Raw genomic sequence first — 21924 nt, forward strand, 5'->3', positions numbered from 1 at the left:
AGAACAGTATGGAGGTTCCTTAAAAAACTACAAATAGAACTACCATGTGACCCAGCAATCCCACTACTGGGCATATACCCTGAGAAAACCATAATTCAGAAAGAGTCATGGGGCTTCCCTGGTGGCGCAGTGGTTGAGAGTCCGCCTGCCGATGCAGGGGACACGGGTTCGTGCCCCGGTCCGGGAAGTTCCCATATGCTGCGGAGTGGCTGGGCCCGTGAGCCATGGCCGCTGAGCCTGCGTGTCCGGAGCCTGTGCTCCGCAACGGGAGAGGCCACAACAGTGAGAGGCCCGCGTACCACAAAAAAAAAAAACAAAAAAAAAAGAGTCATGTACCAAAATGTTCACTGTAGCTCTATTTACAATAGCCAGGAGATGGAAGCAACCTAAGTGTCCATCATCGGATGAATGGATAAAGATGTGGCACCTATATACAATGGAATATTACTCAGCCATAAAAAGAAACAAAATTGAGTTATTTGTAGTGAGGTGGATGGACCTAGAGTCTGTCATACAGAGTGAAGTCAGAAAGAGAAAGACAAATACCGTATGCTAACACATATATATGGAATCTAAGAAAAATAAAATGTCATGAAGAACCTAGGGGTAAGACGGGAATAAAAACACAGACCTACTAGAGAATGGACTTGAGGATATGGGGAGGGGGAAGGGTAAGCTGTGACAAAGTGAGAGAGTGGCATGGACATATATAGACTACCAAACGTAAAATAGATATCTAGTGGGAAGCAGCCGCATAGCACAGGGAGATCAGCTCGGTGCTTTGTGACCACCTAGAGGGGTGGCATAGGGAGGGTGGGAGGGAGGGAGATGCAAGAGGGAAGAGATATGGGAACATATGTATATGTATAACTGATTCACTTTGTTATAAAGCAGAAACTAACACACCATTGTAAAGCAATTATACTCCAGTAAAGATGTTAAAAAAAACAAACAGAATCTCATGACTAATTCACGGCCAGTCAGAACCAGGGACCTTATCTCCTGAACACTGCCAGCGATGTTTGAAGATCACACAAATAATAGCTTTGGTAGAAAGATTGAGAATCTGAAGTAATTTTCTATATCACGCAGTTTTTCATGTCACAAAATCCAAAAATAAGATGATAAGGATCAAAGTTTTCTGAGATGTTCAAAACACAATATTAAGTCACCTTATTTTATTGTGATAGTTATCCATATCAGTGCAAAAATATCACATTTCATTCATTTTACACAAAATAACGGGATAACAGAAATATTAATTCACTTTTGTGTTCTTTTCTGTCTCCAGATCTTGCTGTTTGTACACATAGGGTTATAGACCTTTTGCTTTCTTTCAATTTGAGTTTAAGAGCTCAAGCTGCACCTTATCTGCCTCTAGGGATTGTTGAGAGACACAAAACACCAGATGTTAAATTGTTTTGTAAACCATAAGTTACTTTAAAAAATGCAGGTTTTATTTTTATCACGTCGTTTTTTTGTGCATCACCTAATATGTGAAACATTAAAAGAAATGTAGGTAAATTTTAAATTAAATTGTTAGGCTATGTCTTAGAATGAAAAGATATAACAAATCTAATTTTTTATTGTTTTGCCTGGAACCCTGAGCACAAGAGTATAATGAAGTTTTTGAAGTAGAATTAACCTTCCAGATCAACTAACTTAGCAGTTCTCAAATCTTTTGGTCTTAGGACCCCTTTAAACTTAAAACAATGATGAGAAGCCCGAAGAGCTTTTGGTAATATGAGTTATATCTAGTGATGTTAGAAATTAAAACCATGAAACATTTAAAAGAGCTGTTTATGGGCTTCCCTGGTGGCGCAGTGGTTGAGAGTCCGCCTGCCGATGCAGGGGACACGGGTTCGTGCCCCGGTACGGGAAGATCCCACATGCCGCGGAGCGGCTGGGCCCGTGAGCCATGGCCGCTGAGCCTGCGCGTCTGGAGCCTGTGCTCCGCAATGGGAGAGGCCACAGCAGTGAGAGGCCCGCGTACCGCAAAAAAAAAAAAAAAAAAAAAAAGTTTTTCAGTACAGAGGGAAGCTTTTTGTAAGCTTTTGAACAAATAATTAAAAATTACCATTTAGCAACTTATGATGTGTTTTTTAACACATCAAATCATCATCTAGGAGTTTTCCATAGAATATAAAAACAGTAGTTACATAATTGCCAATCACCACTCATAAGCCATTTCTCATGATCAGTATTTGACTTTTTCTCCCAATTATGAATGGGAAGACCATTTGTAAACCCCTCTTCTGGATGGAGGTCTCACGTGACCTTGTATCTGCTAAGTTCAAGGTTAGCGTGCCCTTAGAGAAGGTTCACAGCTGAGACAGCAGAGATGACAGGACCAGTGCCATTAATTATGACTCGCAAAACAGCAAGAATACGCATCTTCCAAATGTTGACACATTTCATTATACAGTACAAAAAAGATGTATATTCTTTAATATTACTACCCAGCTTTTCAGAAGAGTCTTTGAGTTTTCGAAAGCAGTCAAACTCACAATGAAGGTTACTGATTTTCCAAAATTCTAATTTTCACTTGAAAGCTCGAATTTTATCATTGGCAACAAATACTGTCAGTTGTTTTCCTTGAAGTGGCCAGCTCGTTTTTGTTCATTTAAAAAATTATCTTCCAAATACCCAAGTCCGAATAATCATGGTTTGTCTGTCAGTCATTCTTGCAAGTAAAGTGGTATGCCATGAAAAAGCAGCTAGTTCAGCTAGCAGTTCACACAGTCACACCAACACACTTGGGCATGCAGCAGAAGTGCTTTGTATTTCCCATTCTGTCGTACAGAATATTTAAAAACTTACACTCAAGGGTCAAGTTATAGTAAAATTAATAAGTTCTGCTGCTTCATTAAGGACATTCTTAAGGGAAACTGGCATTTTTGTTTTTACTGCAAGTGTGTGATACCAAGAATACAGTGACTACTGGTACCCTTTGGTGCCACTGCCTTGGTTCCAGTTCAGGTACCAATAGTTTTACCCACCACTGCTTTTACTAGGAGTGCAAATGTCAACACAGTGAAAAATGCAAATAATGGCTTAGTATTTACTATTATGAGGATAGTTTTGAGCTCACTCAAATAATAAGTCCTGGCGTCCGTGGACTACCCTTTGAGGACAGCTCAACAGTTTCACTTTAGAAATTATAAGGAAACAAGAGGCTGAGAAGGTTGATTAATTGACTTGTGGCCATAAAGTACTACAGGGATGTAGTAGAGCTTGGTCAGTTTAAGTCAATGTTTGTTGAATTGAGTTGATTTTAGAGTGTTTGACTTGTTCAAATGGAATTAACATTCGTTTCTGAGGCTGAGACTCCTGGAAATCCTATAAAGGTTCTGACATACCACTCAGATGTGTTTCTGCATGCTCTGAGGATCAGCCATTTGATATTGAAACAATCCTATATGGCTATTAAGAGTTTTAATGTTTTAAGGGAATTTTTAAAATATCTATTTTTATTTCCATTTTTTTCTCAAATTTACCTAATTAATTTTTTCAACTTATGTTTAAACTCCTTTATGCAACAAAGTTCTCACTTTTAGATATACTTTTCTGAATTTCACAAATCTTTTCAACTGAAGAAATTCTGAAATGGAATTATGTTTCTGAGAGCCTCTCTCCCTTAAGAGGAAACAGTATGGGCGTGGAGTACGTTTGGACGCCAGCTGAGTAAGAAATCTCAGCTAGGAAGGGAAGGCTGTGGGTAGGTTCACTAGGGATGATGTCTATGGAAAGATCAGCCTTGTTATTACTTCAGGTTAAGAATAAGGTTATGCAGCAAAGGCCAAGATCAGATTCCTTAAAGAACTTTCAGCCCACGGACTGGTCCAGGCTGGATACTGGGTGGCACCACCCGGCAGGAAGGTTCACACGTGCTCGACTATTTCTAATCTCAGTGATTTCTCACTGTGCTGTAAAACTGAGGCCAAGAAAACCAAGGGATCATCTGAGAAGCGCTAAGTCATACAAACGTACATACGAAATAATTTAAGAAAACATTTTAGTGTATACACAGTTGTCAAGTAGAGTTATTAGTTATACTTTTATTCTTAATCAACTACTGCTTAATAGGGATTTGACAGTGCAAGTCTAGCCCTAGTAATAGCTAGGTCTGCCATATTCCTGGTTTTGTTCTGGGCAATTCAGCTGTTTTGATTTCTGCCCACCCTTGATTATTTCATTTGTGGGTTGCAGGAGAGCTTGCATCCTCCTAGTACATTTATTCTCTACCATTATTCTGTTCTGTTCTAGTCATTCATGCATTTAGTCATTGACTGTTTTTGAAAACTTGCTGTATACCAGGCACTGTGCTAAGCATAGAAAATGCACAGCTGTGAGTAAGATTTGGTCCCTGCTCTTGACAAGATCACAGTCTGGTGGGAATAAAAAGATATTTTATAAATATATTTTTTAAATATATGAACCAGAGCAGAAGAAGCCCAGAGGGGGCAAAAGATAACTCTGGGAGTATTGGGGAAAGCTTTACTGGGGAAATTACATTTGCTCCAGGACTCAGTGGGTAAGGCAGAGTTTGCCTGGAGTGGGGAAGGGCATTCCAAATAAAGTGAACAACGTATGCTAAAGCTCGGGGTGATGACAGATCATGGAATGTCCTGGAACCTGTTAGAGGTTCGTCATGGCTGGAGCATAGGATGAGCGAGCAACATGAGGTGACAGGAAATGAAGTGGCCCCGTTCAGTTCATGAAGAAACATACAGTGTTTAGTGGTCAGAACAGTCCATATTGCTAAGCTCTGTAAAGTGCGAAGGGGCAGGGAAAAAAATAGTATATGGAGCACTGATCCAGACAACCTATTAGCAGCTTCAAATCATTAAGAAAAAATTAAAATAAAATGAAAGCAAAACAAGTACTCTTTCTCATTTCCTGAATAATTACGTCACCTGTGAGGATACACCTGACCGACTCTGATTCTCCAAGGGGTATTTACATGCAGGTGTTTATGAATATCAGGTGGTATTTACATGCAGGTATGATATTGGGAAGCCATAAGGAACTCACACAGTGTAGTCCTGATTCTTAACAGCATAGTCAAAATCCAGTATAATGCACCTTGAGCCTTGTTACCTCCACTGACTTTTTCATACCGTGATAGTGAGATAATAACCATTGCCGGGCAGCAGTAACTAAAGGTCCACTCACTTCCAGTGTGAAAATCTGAAATGAAAAGTCCACGTCTGCAGTTCGTTAAGAAGGATTGGGGCAGAAAATGAGGGCTTAACATCTGGCAAATTAAGGTTTGCTCGTTTGTCTTTTTTATTTATTTTAAATTTTGTTTAGTTTTTAAACATTTTAATATAATTTTAAAAGCCTTTGTGTGGGAAAATGTTGACACACAGAAGGTGTAACATCGATTAAACGTTACATATGATATAGATCTTTGGCATTCTAAATAACACCGTAAACTTATTTTTTAAACGTTCTTATTCACTAAACAAATTATTTTCAGGAAACACAATACAGCTAGCCCATAGATTCTTTAGGAGAGTGGGTATTGTAAACATTGGAAAATGAAACTTACAGATGTTCTTTATTTATTATCGTGAGCTGTAATAATGGAAGCCAGTCTGAAGAGAGTTTCAAAATTATGTATTTCTGAAGGTTATGTCACTTGGATAAAAATGAGTTTATAGGAGTGACAGTCATAAGACTGGACTTAATCCTTTGAGGACTCAAATAAGAGCATAATTTAAGCGTGACAGATTTAGAAACGAGGACTTTGTTCTCATTCATAAAAAAACTAAAAAGTTAATAACTTATTATCCAATTTTAGGCATATCCTTAACTAAGTAGAATCCATTATCTCTGTTTTCTCACTTGTGACTTCAGGAGAAAGTGAATTTAAGTTCTTTATTTTCAACGACTTTTAAACTGCTATAATAAAAAGGAAGTAAAATTTGAAGAAATTTTCTTGTTTTCCACGTTTATTCTGAAGAAATTTGAAAGAATATAAACAATAGTGAAATCATTCTCTACTGACAGTCATATAGGATGGTCCTCTAGTCTCATAAACCAAAAGATTTATTATTTCATATAGAATTAGAAGAGAAACCCCAGTTAAAATAATATGAAGTGAAAATTGCTATAGAATATAATAATTTATGGCACAATGTTTATTTTCTGTTCATAAGTGGTAGAGTGGGTCAACCCTGAACTTTAAAAAAATTAATAAAGGAGATTCAATTGGCCATTGACAGATTTTGCTGTCTTTAACTTCTCCCTTTCAACTGTTTCCTTCTTGCTTTCTTATAAAAACCTCTTCCACTCTCTTATAACTTATATTTCACTGAACACTTGGGGATTTTCTATTTCTCCCTTTCCTTCCATAGCCAAAATCATGTTCAGGAACACCATACATGTGTATACAGTTTGTACTTTGCACAAAGGTACCCGGCTGAATGGGCAAATCTCTGGCTGAAATTGAGCTCACAAATTGCCCACAAAGCTGTGAAAGGCATTGTCTCTCCAGAGGAAGGGAAGGAGGTGGACAGAAGGGAACCCTCTGCTCACCAACCCCTGAACTTTGAGGCTACCTTTGCCAAGGGTGAGGGTCAACTTTTTTTCAAATTCATACAGATATCCTATAGCCTAGAAGCAGCCCTAGTCTTCAGAGTTGCTACTCCCACTGCAAATGTTTCTAACATTTTCAAAGGAGTCGTACCTGTTAAAGTCAACTGTAACACAGTAAGGTGTGGGTCAATAATGATGACAGACAAGTGAAATTCAGTATGTGTAGAACTGAGAAATAGAGAAGCAGGAGACACAGCATCACTTAGTATCTCTGAACTATACACAAGGGAATCAATGCTGATCCCTGTTTGAGATCATCTTTCCCAGTAGACCATACTATTAAGGAACAGTAGTGTGGAGACTGTGTGTGCCTAATAATCGCTGCTATACTTCTTTTGTAACTTCACCTAGAGTTTACCTTACTTGGACTTTTGATTTTCCTGTAGAGAATGACACACGTCTCACATGGATTTGTAAGGTGCAACATTAGTGAAATTTTAATAATGACTAACAAATTATAAAAGAAAGGGAAGAATCAGATGATTTAAACTCACTATTCAGTATTCAGTACTATACTGAATAGTACTGAATACTGTACTGAGTACACTCAGTATTCAGTACTATATTTTTCAACTTGAAAAATATAGTACTTCAAAAACTATATTTTTCAACTTGAAAGAAAAATATGTAATGTACCAAGAAAAATTGCAGTTGCGTTTTCTTGAAATGTATAGTCTTACAATTAAAGGAATCTTACACTTCGTTTGCAATCTCATTTGTCTTTTTTCAAACGTGGTAGATTAAGCATTGAGTCCATCCAGAAAAGTCTGTTCTCATGCAAAGTGAGGTAGGATGATTGGATCACCAAGTACGGTCCAGCTCTACCATTTCCCTGAGTCTCAGCCAGGAAGGACTTTTCCACCCTCTAGTCTATATAGTTGTCCGCTTATAGGCAGGAAGCTTGACAAGATCATCTTCTGGGATCCTTGCCAGCCCAAAGTCAATCATTTTGCTGTCTTCATTCTCTGTGAGTTGCTGTGGTTCTAGAAGAGTTCAGTGTGTTACATGAGCGCATCCTCTTTCTCTGTTCTACAGAGTCATTGTGGATGGAATGGGGAAAATACAGATACAGAAACCTACAAAGAAGGAACAAGGAATATATGGATGTTCTGTCGCTAATCATCTGGGTTCGGACGTGGAAAGTTCTCCTGTGCTGTATGCAGGTAATGCCTATTGTTGAAACCTGGAATGCCTGGGTTTTGTTTTGTTTTGAACATGAAACTCTGGAGCAGCAGTTTGCATGCAGCAGAATAACCGAGAGGTGGGGTTAAAACCCAAATGTCTAGACCCCATTCCCAGAGGTTCCGACACAGCAGGCTTGGGATGGAGTCTGAGAATGTGCATATTTGACATGTCCCCAGGTTATGCCAGTGCTGCTGGCCTGAGGACCGCACTTTGAAAACAGCTGCTCTGGAGTTTGCTTTCTAAGAATTGGGAATTAATGAGACAGGGTTTAATCGGCGGTGTTGATAGTATGGACTTTTCATTTTTAAAGCGCCACCAGCCGGCGAAAGAGAGTAATTATCCTTTAAAGGTTGATGTATACCTTGCAATGGCATACCCCCCAATCCTTAGAAACACTTTCAGGAAATTGGCATTGTAAATTAGTGTAAATCGTTCCAGGATGTAGAGAAAGTCACTTTAATATAAAAGTGTGCTTTTTTTTTTTTTTATGAAGGAACATTTTTAGGTGGCAAAGTTGTAAGCAATGCTTCCTTGTGTCAGGCTCATGTTCTGGGATTAAAACTAAAATAAGAAAGTTATCCTCCAACTCTCTGCTGTGTGGTTTCTGGTATCTATGGCTCAAATAAACTAAGGTGAGGAGAAAGACAATATCAGGGATTGCAACCCAGCATTTAGACAACTAAGCGTTGATGTAGCCAGTACATCACACCTCTAAATAGAGGAGGTTGGACCAGTTGATCTTAAAAGCTCCGTGAACGTGCAAGGCTTGATGCTAAGTCCCTCTCCTGGCTGCATTCCCAAGGTAGGGCCTTCAGGCCTTGATTTTCTGTGCCTTGATCCTCCTGGACTGTACTTTCCTGTGAGCATCAGCTCTTTTCCAGAAAACCTCAGTTCCAAGGTTCTGGAATTGCTGGGAGGAATAGAAGTCTCTCTTGCAGCTCACACATTTCCCCGTAAGTCCATCCCAGAACAGCTCAGATTCATGGGAGAGCTGGTGCAAGGTCCTCAGGGGCCAGAGGACGTAGGACAATGACAGCCCTTTCCCAGCCCAAGAGTTCCTATCTTTTCAATTCTCAGGATAGCATTTCAGTGCCCCAAGCACTCCAGGAGCAAATGGAACATTTGGTCACCCAAACATGGTCATTCCCATGTTCTCTTCTCCAGAATACGTGGTTACCAAACACCAAAGTGTTGTAATTCTTTCATGTCCTATGCACTGGTGATAAAACAGATTAAAGAAATACGATGTGGCCTCTCCCTCCAAGAGCTTACCTGCTAATGGGGTGGAGGAGGGAAACCAACCACGCAACAGTTCTGCAGTAGAGGAATGTGGCCTTCCCTGACCCCCACATGCTCCTGAGAGACACCTGGGCAACCAGCACCTTTCTCTGCCTCAACAGCCATCACCCTGTAATGGTAATGGTGTCTCCCACCAGTCTATGAGTTGCTTGAGGGCAAGAATGGTTGTTTTCCAACTTCATATTCCCATTCTCCGGCCCAGGCACAAAGTATGTTTCCTGAGTGAGTTCATAAATGAATCTGGTAGAAGTACATTGTTCTTAAAGTCCAGGAAAATAAAAGTCTGTGAATGAATTCCTGATTCTTTATGACCTTGTTTTTATGATTCATCTTTTCCATGCAAGCGTTATGCAGGTTTGTTTCACATTTTCCTTCCAGGAAGAGAGTCAGATGGTCCCAATCCCTCGTGTGTTTTGGTCCTGTTCTAACTCATCCAAGGCTGCACTGCAGAGATGTTATTCCTGCCGTGCCATGTCTTGTTTGCATGAACTTCTGAATTCCTTCTTTTTCGAAGTATCAAAGAGGACTTTACCCTCAATTTTGGTTATAAAACCAAACTATCCTCACAGTCTGTATATGGTCGTTGCAAAGCCTCTTTGTAGATATCTCTTTGAATGCATCCATCTGTCCATCCGTCCCCTGAGCACCTCCAGGCTGTGGATGTGCAAGTCCTCATGGGGTACCACGAGGGATGCGGAGAGAGCCAGGACTCCGCCCCTGCTCTCAAAGAACTCAGCAAAGCTTACCAAATGCAGCATGGTTTACTCAGAGCAAAAGCCTGAACCTAACATAGTTTCCTGCTCCCTTTGAATTAAGAGGCACCTGCCATCTTGTCTATTGGAAGAAATATCACCAGACCGGAGCACAGCCATCTCTCCGTCGTGATTGGAGGCATCGTGGAAGCACCCCAGCGAGCAAACGTGACCATCCAATGTCCTGTAAGAGGTGAGCGTGGTCATTCCCAGTGGGAGAGCACAAGGCCAGCCCAGTGTGGCCGGGAGTCGCCAGCTGGCATTTTGGTAGCTCAGACAGCCCTGCAAGCTTAAAAATCTGATTGTCCAGCACCCGACAGAGGATATGTCTCTCAAGGGTGAGCTGACAGCAGCTCATGAGACCAGTGTGTAAGACAGAATGCAGTTTAATCATCCTCATTGAGGACTATGAGGACAGGTTCAGGACCTGCCCTGTGCACTGGCATGCTCACACTGGCAAGACCAGAACACCCTGTCCTGGCAGGCAGATCTGCGTAAAAGGCCAGCTTCTAGCAGGTGATTGCTTGGTGAGTGTGGAGTTGGAGCAAGGAGGTTTGTTGGAAATCATTAGCTGTGTCCTCCAGCTGGACAAAGGCTGTGCTAGGCAAGGCCAGGTCGCAGAGTGGGAATGTCAGGGTTCTGTGGCCTAGACTGCCTGTCCTGGACTGTCCTTGGGTGAGCATCGCCAGTCTGTGCCTCAGTGGCTCTTTCTGCTTTGTTCACTACAGCAGCTAAACCGTCTTTCTAACTGACTCATTCTTTCTTTAATAGAAATGCCATTTTCAGTCTGACGTTGTCTTCATCTAGGGCCATTCTGTCTCTTTAAGCCATGGATTCTTAAGTCTTACCCTGGGCCCATGCGTGCCCCAACTGAGATTAATATTATACGCTGTACACACATACATTTTATGGGGGCCAGGGGGCCTGTGTGAATAGCTTTGATCAGTTTCTCAGAGAGACTTATAAACTCCTCAAAATTAAGATCTACTATGTTAGTGTGACCTTGCATGTGCCTGTCATTTACTGTGCATTGATTTAATTCTGTGGGGAACTGTATTTGCCTGGTTTCCTAGTTCTAACGGGGTACCTGTAGTTGCAGCCCCTTAAGATGAATCTTGCCGAGGCCAGAGAGCCCAGGGCAACCGGAGGAGCCCTTACGGCTGGTCTCGGTACCAGAGTAAAGGTGCATGTAATGACAGGATCCCAGGACACAGCCATCCAGCTCTAAGGCTCTCCCTCCCCGTCACTGTCAGTTAGTTACTTGCCATGTTTCCAGAGCTGCACCTTTGGCTTCACAAGCAGTGGAAAGTTGCTAACCCCCAAGGTATTGTTTTTCACCCCTTGGAAGTCCCTGCCGTGTTTGGCCTACGCAGACTTTTGAAAAATCCCTCCAGCCTCCCAACTGACTCCACCCACACATATGTGAGCTTTCTGGCAAAACACACCTCCCATCACAGAACAGGCGGCGTTCTCTGGCTGCAGCAGGGAGAGAAGCAGAGCGGAACTCTGTAGTTGCCAAGCCACAAATGTCTAGAGTTTCTACAGCTCTGCACCTGCAGAGGATTCTCAAAATAGATCTGACTTCTATTAAGAGAAACCTCAACTTTTAACATTATTTCTAAATTTCTTACTTCCCCACAATAGTTTACAATTAGGCTTTTGGGGCGACGAGCCATTGAAAGGACTGTGGTGTATTATTTGCTGTCGTAAGTCAGGGACTGGATTCAGTGGAAACTGTTTTCGTGAGTGAAGCCTCCAGCTAAGACCATTAAGCTTGTCTTGGTTTATTCTCCGGCCAGGCCCAGTCAGCGTGTGTGCCGTCTCTGACCACTCCTTGACTCTTGCAGTCCCTTGGACCCTGTGCTGTGCCCCCTCAGGCCCGCGATGCAGCTCGGTGTTGGCAGTCTTCCTCCGCCTCTTCCCCCCACCACCGCCCCCGCCGCTTCAGCTCTTACTAGGAATGGGCCCATTTGGTCTTGCTTTACTTGGCAGTCATCCCCTAAGGCCTACACGCCAGGAACTCATCAGGAGGTCTTTCCTTTTCAAAATAAACACCTCATTTTGAGTTATGTGCCATTTTAAATAAGCCTGCAGTGAACTTACTGTGTTTTCTTATGGGCAGAAGTCGTAGCTAACTTTGCTTTTATGAAGATTCATCTTTTTAAGTGAAGTTGAAGTAATGATGAAGGGTCGGAAGACTTGGGTTTTACAGACAGATCTGTCACTGGCTAGTATATGACCATAGGTGAGTCCCGTGTCCGTGCTACTCTCATCTCTAAAATAGGAAATACACTATATTAGTGGAAGAAGGGACCTGGGCTATCATCTAACTCAGCCCCATTTGAGAGAGGAGGGCATTATAACATTTACAAACTTGAATACTGCTTTCTAAAATTACATTTTCATATTGCAAACTGAGATTACATTATTACTGTCAGTCAGTGGCATGTATCAATTTTTCTCTTATGTTTCAGTTACCCTTAAAATGTTTTCTACTAAGCAGAGTGAGCTTATCTATTCATACCTTTTAGACAGATTCATAGTTCTTTGTTATAGCCAAATATGTTTTATTTAATGCATGTGGTATAGATATCAATAGTGGTTGTCCCTAGTCACTCTTATATGATATTTCTAATCATGATATTAAGTAATAGAACCTGAGACTCTGCATTTCTAAGGGTTAAAAGTTCTAAGTTATTTGCGAGAGTTATTTGTCTTATTCTTAAAAAAAAAAAAGTTTCTTCTAAAAATGAGAGGGGTGGGGAGTTTAAACTGCACCCTCTCTGCCACCTTCTGGTAAGAAAGGAAAGCTCGTCTGAGGAAAATGACCAGTAAACATCAAGAGCTGCATATTTTATGTTTTCGTGCGTTAATGCTTAGCAAGAGCGTTATTTATCCTATAATTTCGTGTTAGGTGTGTATTGTGTTGCTTGTTTTTCTTATTCCTTAAGCTCATGAGAGGTGCAGCTGATCTGGGTCTCTGCTCTCAAATGTTCTTGTGTGTTGGGCTCCTCTTTAGTCTCTAAGAAACTCTCTTGGCCCACAGGTTGGAATGAGGTTAAGCTAGGAAGATGCTTTGGAAAATATTTCGGCAATTTCCCTCAAAGTTAAACACTTGACCCAACAATTCCACTCCTAGTTATATACCCAAGACAAATGAAAACATATGTTCACACAAAAACTTGTACCCGAATGCTCATAGCAACTTTATTTCTAACAGCCAAACAGTGGAAACAACCTAAATATCCATCAGCTAATGGATGGATAAAGAAAATGTAGTATATCCGTACAATGGGGTTTTATTTGGTCGTAAAAAGGAATGAAATATTGGTACATGCTAAAACATGGATGAATCTTTAAAAATGATGGTAAGTGAAAGAAGCCAGACACAAAAGATCACACAGTGTATGATTACATATCCATGAAATGTCTAGAGTAGGCACATCCACAGAGACCGATTAAGAGAATGGAGAGTAATGACTAATAGGCACGGGTGTCTTTTTGCGGTGATGAAAATGTTCTGGAATTAGATAGTACTGATGGTTGCACAACTTTATGAATACACTAAAAAAAAAAAAACACCGAATTGTATACTTTGAGAGGGTGAATTTTATAGTATTTAAATTATATCTCATTAAAATCATAATCCAATATATTAGCATGTAAAGTTAAAACTTACGGCACAATCATATATTTTATTTATGGGTGTATGACTATATGGCAAAAATATACAAACATTCATGGGAAGGACATATACCAATGTCAGGATTGTTGGTACTCCTGGGAGAGAAAAGAAGAAAGCACAGTTTAGGGACAGAACTTTAGCTGTAGGTGTAATGCTCTATTGCTTAAAAAGAACTAAAGCAAATAAGGCAAATTGCTTTCTAGAAAGTCTAAACTTACTAGTGATATAGATGTAAGCCCTACACCTCTGTCATTTCTGAGTTCCCCATTGATAGGAGAGGATGGGGGAATAAGTAGGTAGAAGGTACAAAGCTGAGTGCACACAGTGTGTGTACAAGCAGATGGTGGGAAGCAAGGGTCTAAGCAGGTAGCAGCAGGGTGCTTGGTGCTCCATGAGATGAACAGGGAGAAGGTAAGCCATTCATACCTAAGAGATGCTGGTCAGTTTCAGAAGAAACATATTACATAAATTTAAAAGTATCTTCTTAATCCGGAGAATTTTTTAGGCTTAAGATGCTGTGAAATATACCGAGAGTTTTGCTGATGTCTAAGTGAATTATTAGCTTTCTTTACTGGCTTTAATGATTTCCCTTACAGGGGAGGACTTTGAGAAAATTTTTGTGGTGCAGCAAGATTATATGCTTAAATTCCTGAACACAGCCTCATGTGTCTGACAGTTATTTTCCCCCGACAACTACTGTTTGACATTATGCAGTGTGGAACTCAGTCGCAGTGATTTAACATCTTTAAGTCACAAATCCCTTTGACCACCCCCCACGCCCCGCAAAAAACTCTCTCTCCAGAAAAATACATTTACCCACAACATTTTCCATATAAGTTTCAGAATACTTAGAGAAAACCTGAGGATAATCTGCTTCCTCTTGTTTTATGAACCGAACATTTTAGTGCTTTTGACCATATTCTAAATTAAAGCTAATTTATTTTGCTTCATCTCTAGTTTTTGAAATGTATCCCCTATTCTGTACTATGTTTATCTCTTATTTACACCATATACAATCCTTGAAATAGCTAATTTTTTTATAGTATGTTTAAATGCTCTTCTCCCACTCAAAAAGCCTATTCCCCTCCCTTGTTTTTCCTACGTCTGCCTATGATAAAGACATTTTCTCACCATTCTCCTCTCTGAACCCTATATTCAATCAAACAATCAATCACAGATGGCTGGAAACTCCATCCATCTTTCCATCCATTTAGCAAGCATTTCACTAAGCATCTACTAAGCCCAATCTAGTTCCTTAGTGTACAGAGATGAATAAAATCTTGTTTTTCCAGATATATAGACAAGGAAACTATGATATAGCAAATGCGAAATGTAAGTTTTTATGAAGCCACATGGAGGAGAGAATAGTTAAGGCTCCCAAAGGATCGGAGAAGGCTGACAGAAGAGATGACACTATAACCAGGCCACTTGGAACAAAAAGGAAGGCCATTTTTGTTGAAACAACATATGTGCGAAAGCACAGAAACATGAGAGCTCCTGGCTTATTTGCAAAACCATAAGCAGATCCACGTGACTTAAAGCAGAGGGTGTGAGGGAGGTGGGAAGAGGTGGGTTTGGAAGTACACATTGGGACCAGATTTTGAAGGGCTTTTAATGCCACGCTAAAACCCTTGGACTTCCTTTTATTGGAGGCGGGGAGGCAAAAATTTTTTGTTTTTTAATTTTTGGCTCCACCGCGCGGCACGTGGGATCTTAGTTCCCTGACCAGGGATCAAATCCGCACCTCCTGCATTGGAAGCGTGGAGTCTTAACCACTGGATCGCCAAGGAAGTCCCAAGAAATGTTTTAAGTAGAGTGATGGTATGACCCAATCTGTGTTTAAAGAGAACGTTCTGTCTACAGTATGGATGCAAAGTTGGGGGGGAAAAGAAACTGCAGAAAGCCATAAATTAAGCTCAGTGAAATCGCATCGCTGGTCATTGATTGGATTGTGGAGCCAGGCACTCAAGATATTAAATTAGGATTCCGTGCCTCTGGAGAGCTTATCCAAGAGAGAGCAGGCATATCAAGCAGTTAGCAATGGATGTGTCATTAATTGAGGATCTGGGACACAGTCGTCCCCAGGCTAGGGCTGGGACGTTGACACAGAGGTAAGTCAAACATGGAGAGAAACTACATTGCAAAGAGCTAAGGATTATATGCTGACAGGCAGCATCTCAGTAAGAAATATTAAAAAACCATCAACACTCATCACCCCAGATAACAATAACTTGAGTACCTAATACGTGTCTGCTTGAATAGGCTATGAGGTGGATATTATCATTATCTTTGTGTTGCTAAAGAGTAAACATGCTCAGGGATGTGCAATTACTGTTTTTTTAAAGATTTTTTTGTTTTTTGATGTGGACCATTTTTAAAGTCTTTATTGAATTTGTTACAATATTGCTTCTGTTTTATGTTTTGGTTTTTTGGCCACGAGGCATGTGAGATCTTAGCTCCCCGACCAGGGATCAAACCCGCCCCCCCCTGCATTGGAAGGCGAAGCCTTAGCCACTGACCGCCAGCGAAGTCCCTACGTGCAGTTACTTACCCGTGTGTATATATGTAACGAGTGTGGCAGCTAAGATTTAATCCCAAGTCTGTGTGACTCCAAAGGAACTGGAGGGAGAAGGAGGCTCTGGGCTTGAGACAGCAGAATGGGCACCCAGGTGGTCTAATCAGAGAGGAGAGTGTCAAAGCAGGGGTCTGAGGCAGGACTTAGGAAGTGCTGCAGCTTAGGGACAAGGTTTCAGAGGCTCAGGTATGAGCAGCAGCCAGTGCCCACTGGAGAGCTGTCCCATGGTGGGAGATCTAGGATCCAGGCAGAGTCCACGGAGAGGCTGGCCTCTCGCCAGCCTGCAGGATGCCGGCCAATGTTAGGCCAGAGGTCTACCTGAGCGTCCCCCCTCTGTCCCCAGGAGGATTGAGGCCCCACCTTGATGCATACCTCACCCATCACTGCAGTAGCAGGAAAGGAACATGGCGAGTCATGCACCATGCGGTAGTGACTCCCCACTGCCTCACCTAACCCTTGATATACTTGCCCCAGACCTCTTTGTACTCATACTTGGATTATGTAAAGCAATTTTCTGTTCTTTGAAGATCCACTGAAGATTCTGAATGCTCCTTGGAACATGATTTTCTTCTCCTTTGATCCATCTCAATTTCCCATTTGGAGGAAACGTGAATCTCTACACAGTCAAGAAGTAGAAGGAAATGCTGGCATAAGGTAGCTAGATGTGCAGAATGAGAAACAGAAAGGGCTATTCAAGCACCTATCGAATTTCATACTTACTGCAAAAAAAGCCATGTGCTTGGGCTTCTGTTTCTGCAGAGACTGAGTCCCGCCTTCTCTTGAAGCATTCAGACCACAGCTCTCGTGGGCCAGTCCTGTCATCAGCAACACTTCTTTCCTCCCCAAATATCTGTTCCCCACTCGTGTCGTCAGTCCCACCAATATGTTTCTCTGCCCTGAAAACTTCACAGACACCCAGCCCTGTGTTAACCTCACCCCTCACATTGTAAAAACAGCTGGCCCACGAGGCCTTTTATCATGTAATTTCACGTTGTGTCCATTTATTCTCTGTCCTCCAAATAACCATGCACCTTTCTTCTATGCGCCATCAACAGACCAGTGGAGAGACCGAGTTTCAAACTATAGGTTCCATGGAGCCTTGTCAGGGACCCCAAACTTACCTTTCAACCCTACCTACCCTCGCCCACAGCATACAGTACAACTGACAGACCTCCACGTTTCTGCAGTTTTGTGAATTGGACTTCCTTATATATACATAAAAAAAAAAAGGTTAAGAATCGGTTCTGCTACTGTTTGAAAGCCACTGGTTGGAACACCAGAATAGGGCTTATGACTCCCAAACTAATATGTAAGCTCTCTGCCATGATAGCTTTTACCCCCATGGTTTTTTCATTACCACAGTTCTGATATGAAGACGCATTAAGCCCACCTAAATTGTAATGACTCGGTCCTGGGGGAGCCTGCTGGATGCTGATCCCGTAGGCAGGGTTCCTCCTGGGCTCCTCCTCTTTGCTTTCCGACTTCAGGTCTTCTCTTGGTGATCTTCTGAAGCTCAGGTTTCTAATGTGACAAGTTGCTTCACTCCCCCGGGTCTCCGAGTGGTGCCTGGGGCGGGCCCTGTGTCCTCTTGGCTCCTCAGATGCTGTCGGAGCGGAAGCCAGAGTGGTCGGTGCTGAGCTCCCCAGACCTGTCTGAGATCTGCTAGGGAGCAGTTGGGGAGCTTTCCTTTAAAGGCAGTAAGAGGCAACACCTCAAACCAATCGTATCTGCTTATCTTGTTAGAAAGGCCCTACTTGCTCTCTGCCCCCCAGGGGTCTCAACTTTAGCTCTTTTATGCTCTGAGATCCCCTGGACATGGATGGAGAGCTCAGGATAGCTGTGGACTCTGGAGGAATCCTTCTCGTGTTAAACACACAGAACCATCAGAAGCCCTCGGATGACTTGTTTGTCCACGTTCACTCCTCTGCCCTAATTGCGCCTTCCTAGAGAGAGAGCAGGGTGCCACAGAAGGTGGGGACTTGAGGAGAGGAAAATTAGTTGGAATTCAACCTCCAGAAATTTTAAAAAGCTTCTCGGTACAGCCTGAAAAAGGCACTCAGGAACTATTGATATTAGAAAAAGAGTCACTGTGAGGAGAACACCCCACATTAGGGTGCAATAACAGAGGACCGGAATAGAATTTCAGCATCTTTAGTAACATCCCAATTTAGGAGCCCCTCTCTTTCTTCTTATTTTTCATTCATTTATTCCCGCCAGTTATGTATTTGATAATTGAATACCCATGTGTTCATTTTCATGACTGACAATCTGCTCAAGCCATTTTATTACCATGGGTAGTGTCAGTTCAGGCCTGGACATCACCTCCGACCCCACCCCACCCTGCCCTGAGAGAGTCTGATTTAATTTGTCTGCGATATGGCCTGAGAACCAAGGTTTTTTAAAGCTCCCGAGAGGATTCTAACGTGTAGCCAAGGTTAAGGTTAAGAGCCAGTGCTTTGGCCAGTAACTGGGGCCAAAGTGTCTTCTGGAACTTATCTCAAATGTTGTCTCAAAATGAGAGACTCTCCCTCAGGAAACAGTGGGTAACAAGGAGTGAACCAGAAACCTGTTAAATGGCAGGGCCGGGGCCATGCTCTGGGCTCATTCTGAAGGTGGAATAGGGATGTCAGCATGTTCAAAGGTCCACAAAGGAGCAATCAGCTTCAGTGTCAGAGGGCGTCATGGAAGAGCGGCCTTAAGATGGCTCTTTAAGAATTAGTAGAAACTTTCCAAGTGATAAAAGAGAATAGCAACTAAGTCCCTAGTGGAGAGAAGGCACGTAGAAAATCTTAGCGATTACCCACAGTGAGGTGAGAACGGTGAGGTTCCCGGGGCCGGAGGATGAGCTGTTGTGAGCAGTGGTACCCGTACATTGAAGGGCTTTTGTGCTTTTCTCCTCCAAGAAGTGTCAAAGCTATGGAGCTAGGAAAACCGAATCTTACTCCCCATCACTCCTAAGGAGAGAGGAACTGCTCAGCAGGGTAAGTGGGGCAGCTCAGAACCACAAGAGAAGCGTCAGTGCCTTGAGGGAGGAGGAAAGGGAGCCTTGGGGAGTCAACCAAGCCTTGAGAGATCACCCCGGGAGCTCCACTGACAGCAGCCCACACGTGGTTCCCAGGGTTTGCTGGTGGCCACAGCAAGATCAACTTGTAGGTCATGGTGTATGACTTCCAAACAAGCCATACATTGACTGTAGCTTTTAAGGAACGTATCAAAGCTCTTTGTCGATCCACGTCCCAGCGTTACACTGATAGATTACCAAAATTGATGTTGATCAGGAAGGGCCTCCGAATGTCCCAAGAGTAGCCCCATTTGAGCTGCTGTTGAGGAATTCCCTGTGCTGGGGTCAGTGGTTGTCACCACTTGTAAACTCCAGCATGCATCCCTGCGCTTGATTTGCACCAGCTTTGACTTTGAGTCTTGTTCTTCAGGGAACCCCTGGAGGTTTTCGGTTTTCAGGTAATATATAGAATAACTCTCAGGGGTCCTTTCTAGCTTTTAAACGAGACCCCAGAGGACACTATCCAGCAGTGAACTGTGTAGTGCTTGTGAGGTGCGACTGTTGGAGTTAAAGAGAACTGCTCAGTCCCAAGCCAAGCAGGAGCCCAGGGTTGCTGAGAGGCCAGGGCTGACCACACCAGGAAGAGGACTTGCTGGCACCCTTCCTCTATGGCAAAATGAACACGTTTCAAAGACCTCTGAGGAAGGACTCTGGATTATGGAATTGGGGCTCGATGCTATGACCCAGATTGTTTCTAAGGTCCTCAGATCAAATTACTTGGGGACCTGATTATGCCCATCTGTTAATGTAATTCTACTAAAGAGGAAGTACTTCCGTAGCTATTCAAGAGAATTCTGTGAATGGTAAAAGCCAGAGCCTTATATCTGGAGGAAGTTCTGGATATGGCCTCATTGAAGGATAATCCTTTATATCCAAAAAACACATATCTATTGCCAAAAGAACAAAAGGGTATGCAGTTAACTCAAAAGAGGGAAATGCCTTGCAAAATGTACTGCATTGTGAAGATTGGCGCACCAGTCAAGGGTATGTACCTTTTGTGCTAGTAGCTTTGAGATATTCTCTTTGACACTGAAACTGTGAACTCTTGTTTCATTGATTAGTAACGATTCCCTTTGTGCTTTGCCTACACTGTGTTCAGTTTGCCTCTAATCTTATAAACTGGCAACATCATTTCTTCCCATGCCCTGGAGGTGACTAGTGGTAGCTTAATGTTCAGTTTTCATCTGTGAAAAAAAGACAGTATGAGTGTTGAGTAGCTGGAGGAAACAAACCAATGAACAAAACATACAAGTGTAATATATGTGATACATTGATAGAAAAATTTAGCATTTTAGAGCAGTCTGAAGAGGCCAAGGATTTTATAGTATAGAATATTTCATGAGCCCTTCAAGGGTGAAGGAAATCTGTCTTTAAACAGTGACTATTTTAAAGACACCCCAGAGGTGCAGACTTTTTGCAACACGTGTTTTCCACAGCCCCTCCAGATCTGAACTTTTTTTCCATAACATTTGCCTTTCAAAAACGATTTCAGCATTGTGGAAACAGAACGTTGAATATTTCAGAGCTGTAAGTCTTGGGGGAAATAGCCTGTCTTTGAGGTTAGATAAATAAGTTTAAACTGTTTCTGACATTTTATGGCTGTTTCAACAGAGCAAACATTTGTAGGTTTGAAAGACCATAAAGAATTCCATTTGAGTTTCCTCTGGCCTCTGCGGTTCTTTGAAAACATTCACAGGTGCAGTGATGCTCTAGGTGCTGAGTTGCAGGGTCAGCTCCTTTCCTCAGCACTGGAGACCTGTCTCCCCCTTTACATCTAAAAAGTTGCCAAGTTTAGTTTTGTTTTCTGAAATTCCTTATCTGTGTAGAACATGACTATCTGTGTAAGCTCAGTATCATACCCTTGCCATGTGGAGGTTTAGGTTTAAATTGTCTCTGGCCCCTGTCAGTTCCAGAAGGGTTTGGAGATTCCAAAGCCTTCTGGAAGTGACTTCGGAGAGTTCTTGGGGGGCTTACACTGCCCTGGACCCTCTGCTTCTCACTCTCTGTTGCACCGACCTGGTATGGTCTCTCTTTTGCCCTCCATCAACCAAGGATGAAAAACTTACTTCCTTGACTGGTTTCTGCTCACAGGAGGACATCCATTAATACCAAGCATTTGGCAAGGTTTTCAAGCAAGGCCGAAGATGCAGGGGTCATGGCAAAGGCATGTCATTACTCAGCCCTTCTTCTCCCTGTTCTCCTTCACCCTCAGCCTTCCTGTCCTCACCCCTAACCTCCTGGGATCGCCATAGGAACTCTAGATTCTTCTCTTCTTCTTACGCAACGCCTGCCTACAAATGCACGCATCTAAACCTTGCAAGATATTCTGAAGGAGATGCATCACCCTCTTTAGAAGACAACCAGAGGGACTTCCCTGGCGGTCCAGTGGTTAAGAATCCGCCTACCGATGCAGGGGACATGGGTTTGATCCCTGGTCGGGGAACTAAGATCTCACGTGCCGCGGGGCAGCTAAGCCTGTGCGCCACAACTACTGAGCCCGTACGCCTCAGCTAGAGAGAAGCCTGTGTGCGGCCACGAAGAGCCTGCGCACTGCAGCTAAGACCCCGTGCGGCCAAAAAGTAAAAATAAATAAATTTTAAAAATAAATATTTTTTAAAAAATGAAATGAAAGAGCTCTAAAGCTTAAAAAAAAAGAAAGAAAGAAAAAAGAAAACCAGAGTTATATACTGTAGATCAGAACAATTTCTCCGACCTGTAGTTTGTTCCATTCAGTTTATTTCAACACGCCTGCTGTGTGTAATGC

At 42.4% G+C, this 21924-nt stretch overlaps 1 protein-coding gene and 1 long non-coding RNA gene across 2 annotated transcripts in view; one reads left to right on the forward strand and one right to left on the reverse strand.

Moving 5' to 3' along the window:
* Nucleotides 1–21924, forward strand: part of ADAMTSL3 (ADAMTS like 3) — a gene marked incomplete at its 3' end in the record, with an annotated part of 370362 nt that overhangs the window by 310493 nt on the left and 37945 nt on the right. The window contains exons 22-23 of the mRNA XM_082647461.1: nt 7639–7766; nt 9904–10032. Of these exons, the coding sequence (XP_082503587.1) occupies nt 7639–7766; nt 9904–10032 (257 nt within the window). The remainder of the gene's footprint in view (nt 1–7638; nt 7767–9903; nt 10033–21924) is intronic.
* LOC309818058 lies at nt 12886–16757 on the reverse strand. The gene is made up of 3 exons (XR_014296308.1): nt 16592–16757; nt 16076–16198; nt 12886–13619 (listed from the first exon to the last, which is right to left on the reverse strand). It is a non-coding gene; the product is annotated as an uncharacterized lncRNA (long non-coding RNA).

Source organism: Grampus griseus (assembly GCF_964374135.1).
Source record: "Grampus griseus genome assembly, chromosome: 2".
Classification (NCBI taxonomy): Eukaryota; Metazoa; Chordata; class Mammalia; order Artiodactyla; family Delphinidae; genus Grampus; species Grampus griseus.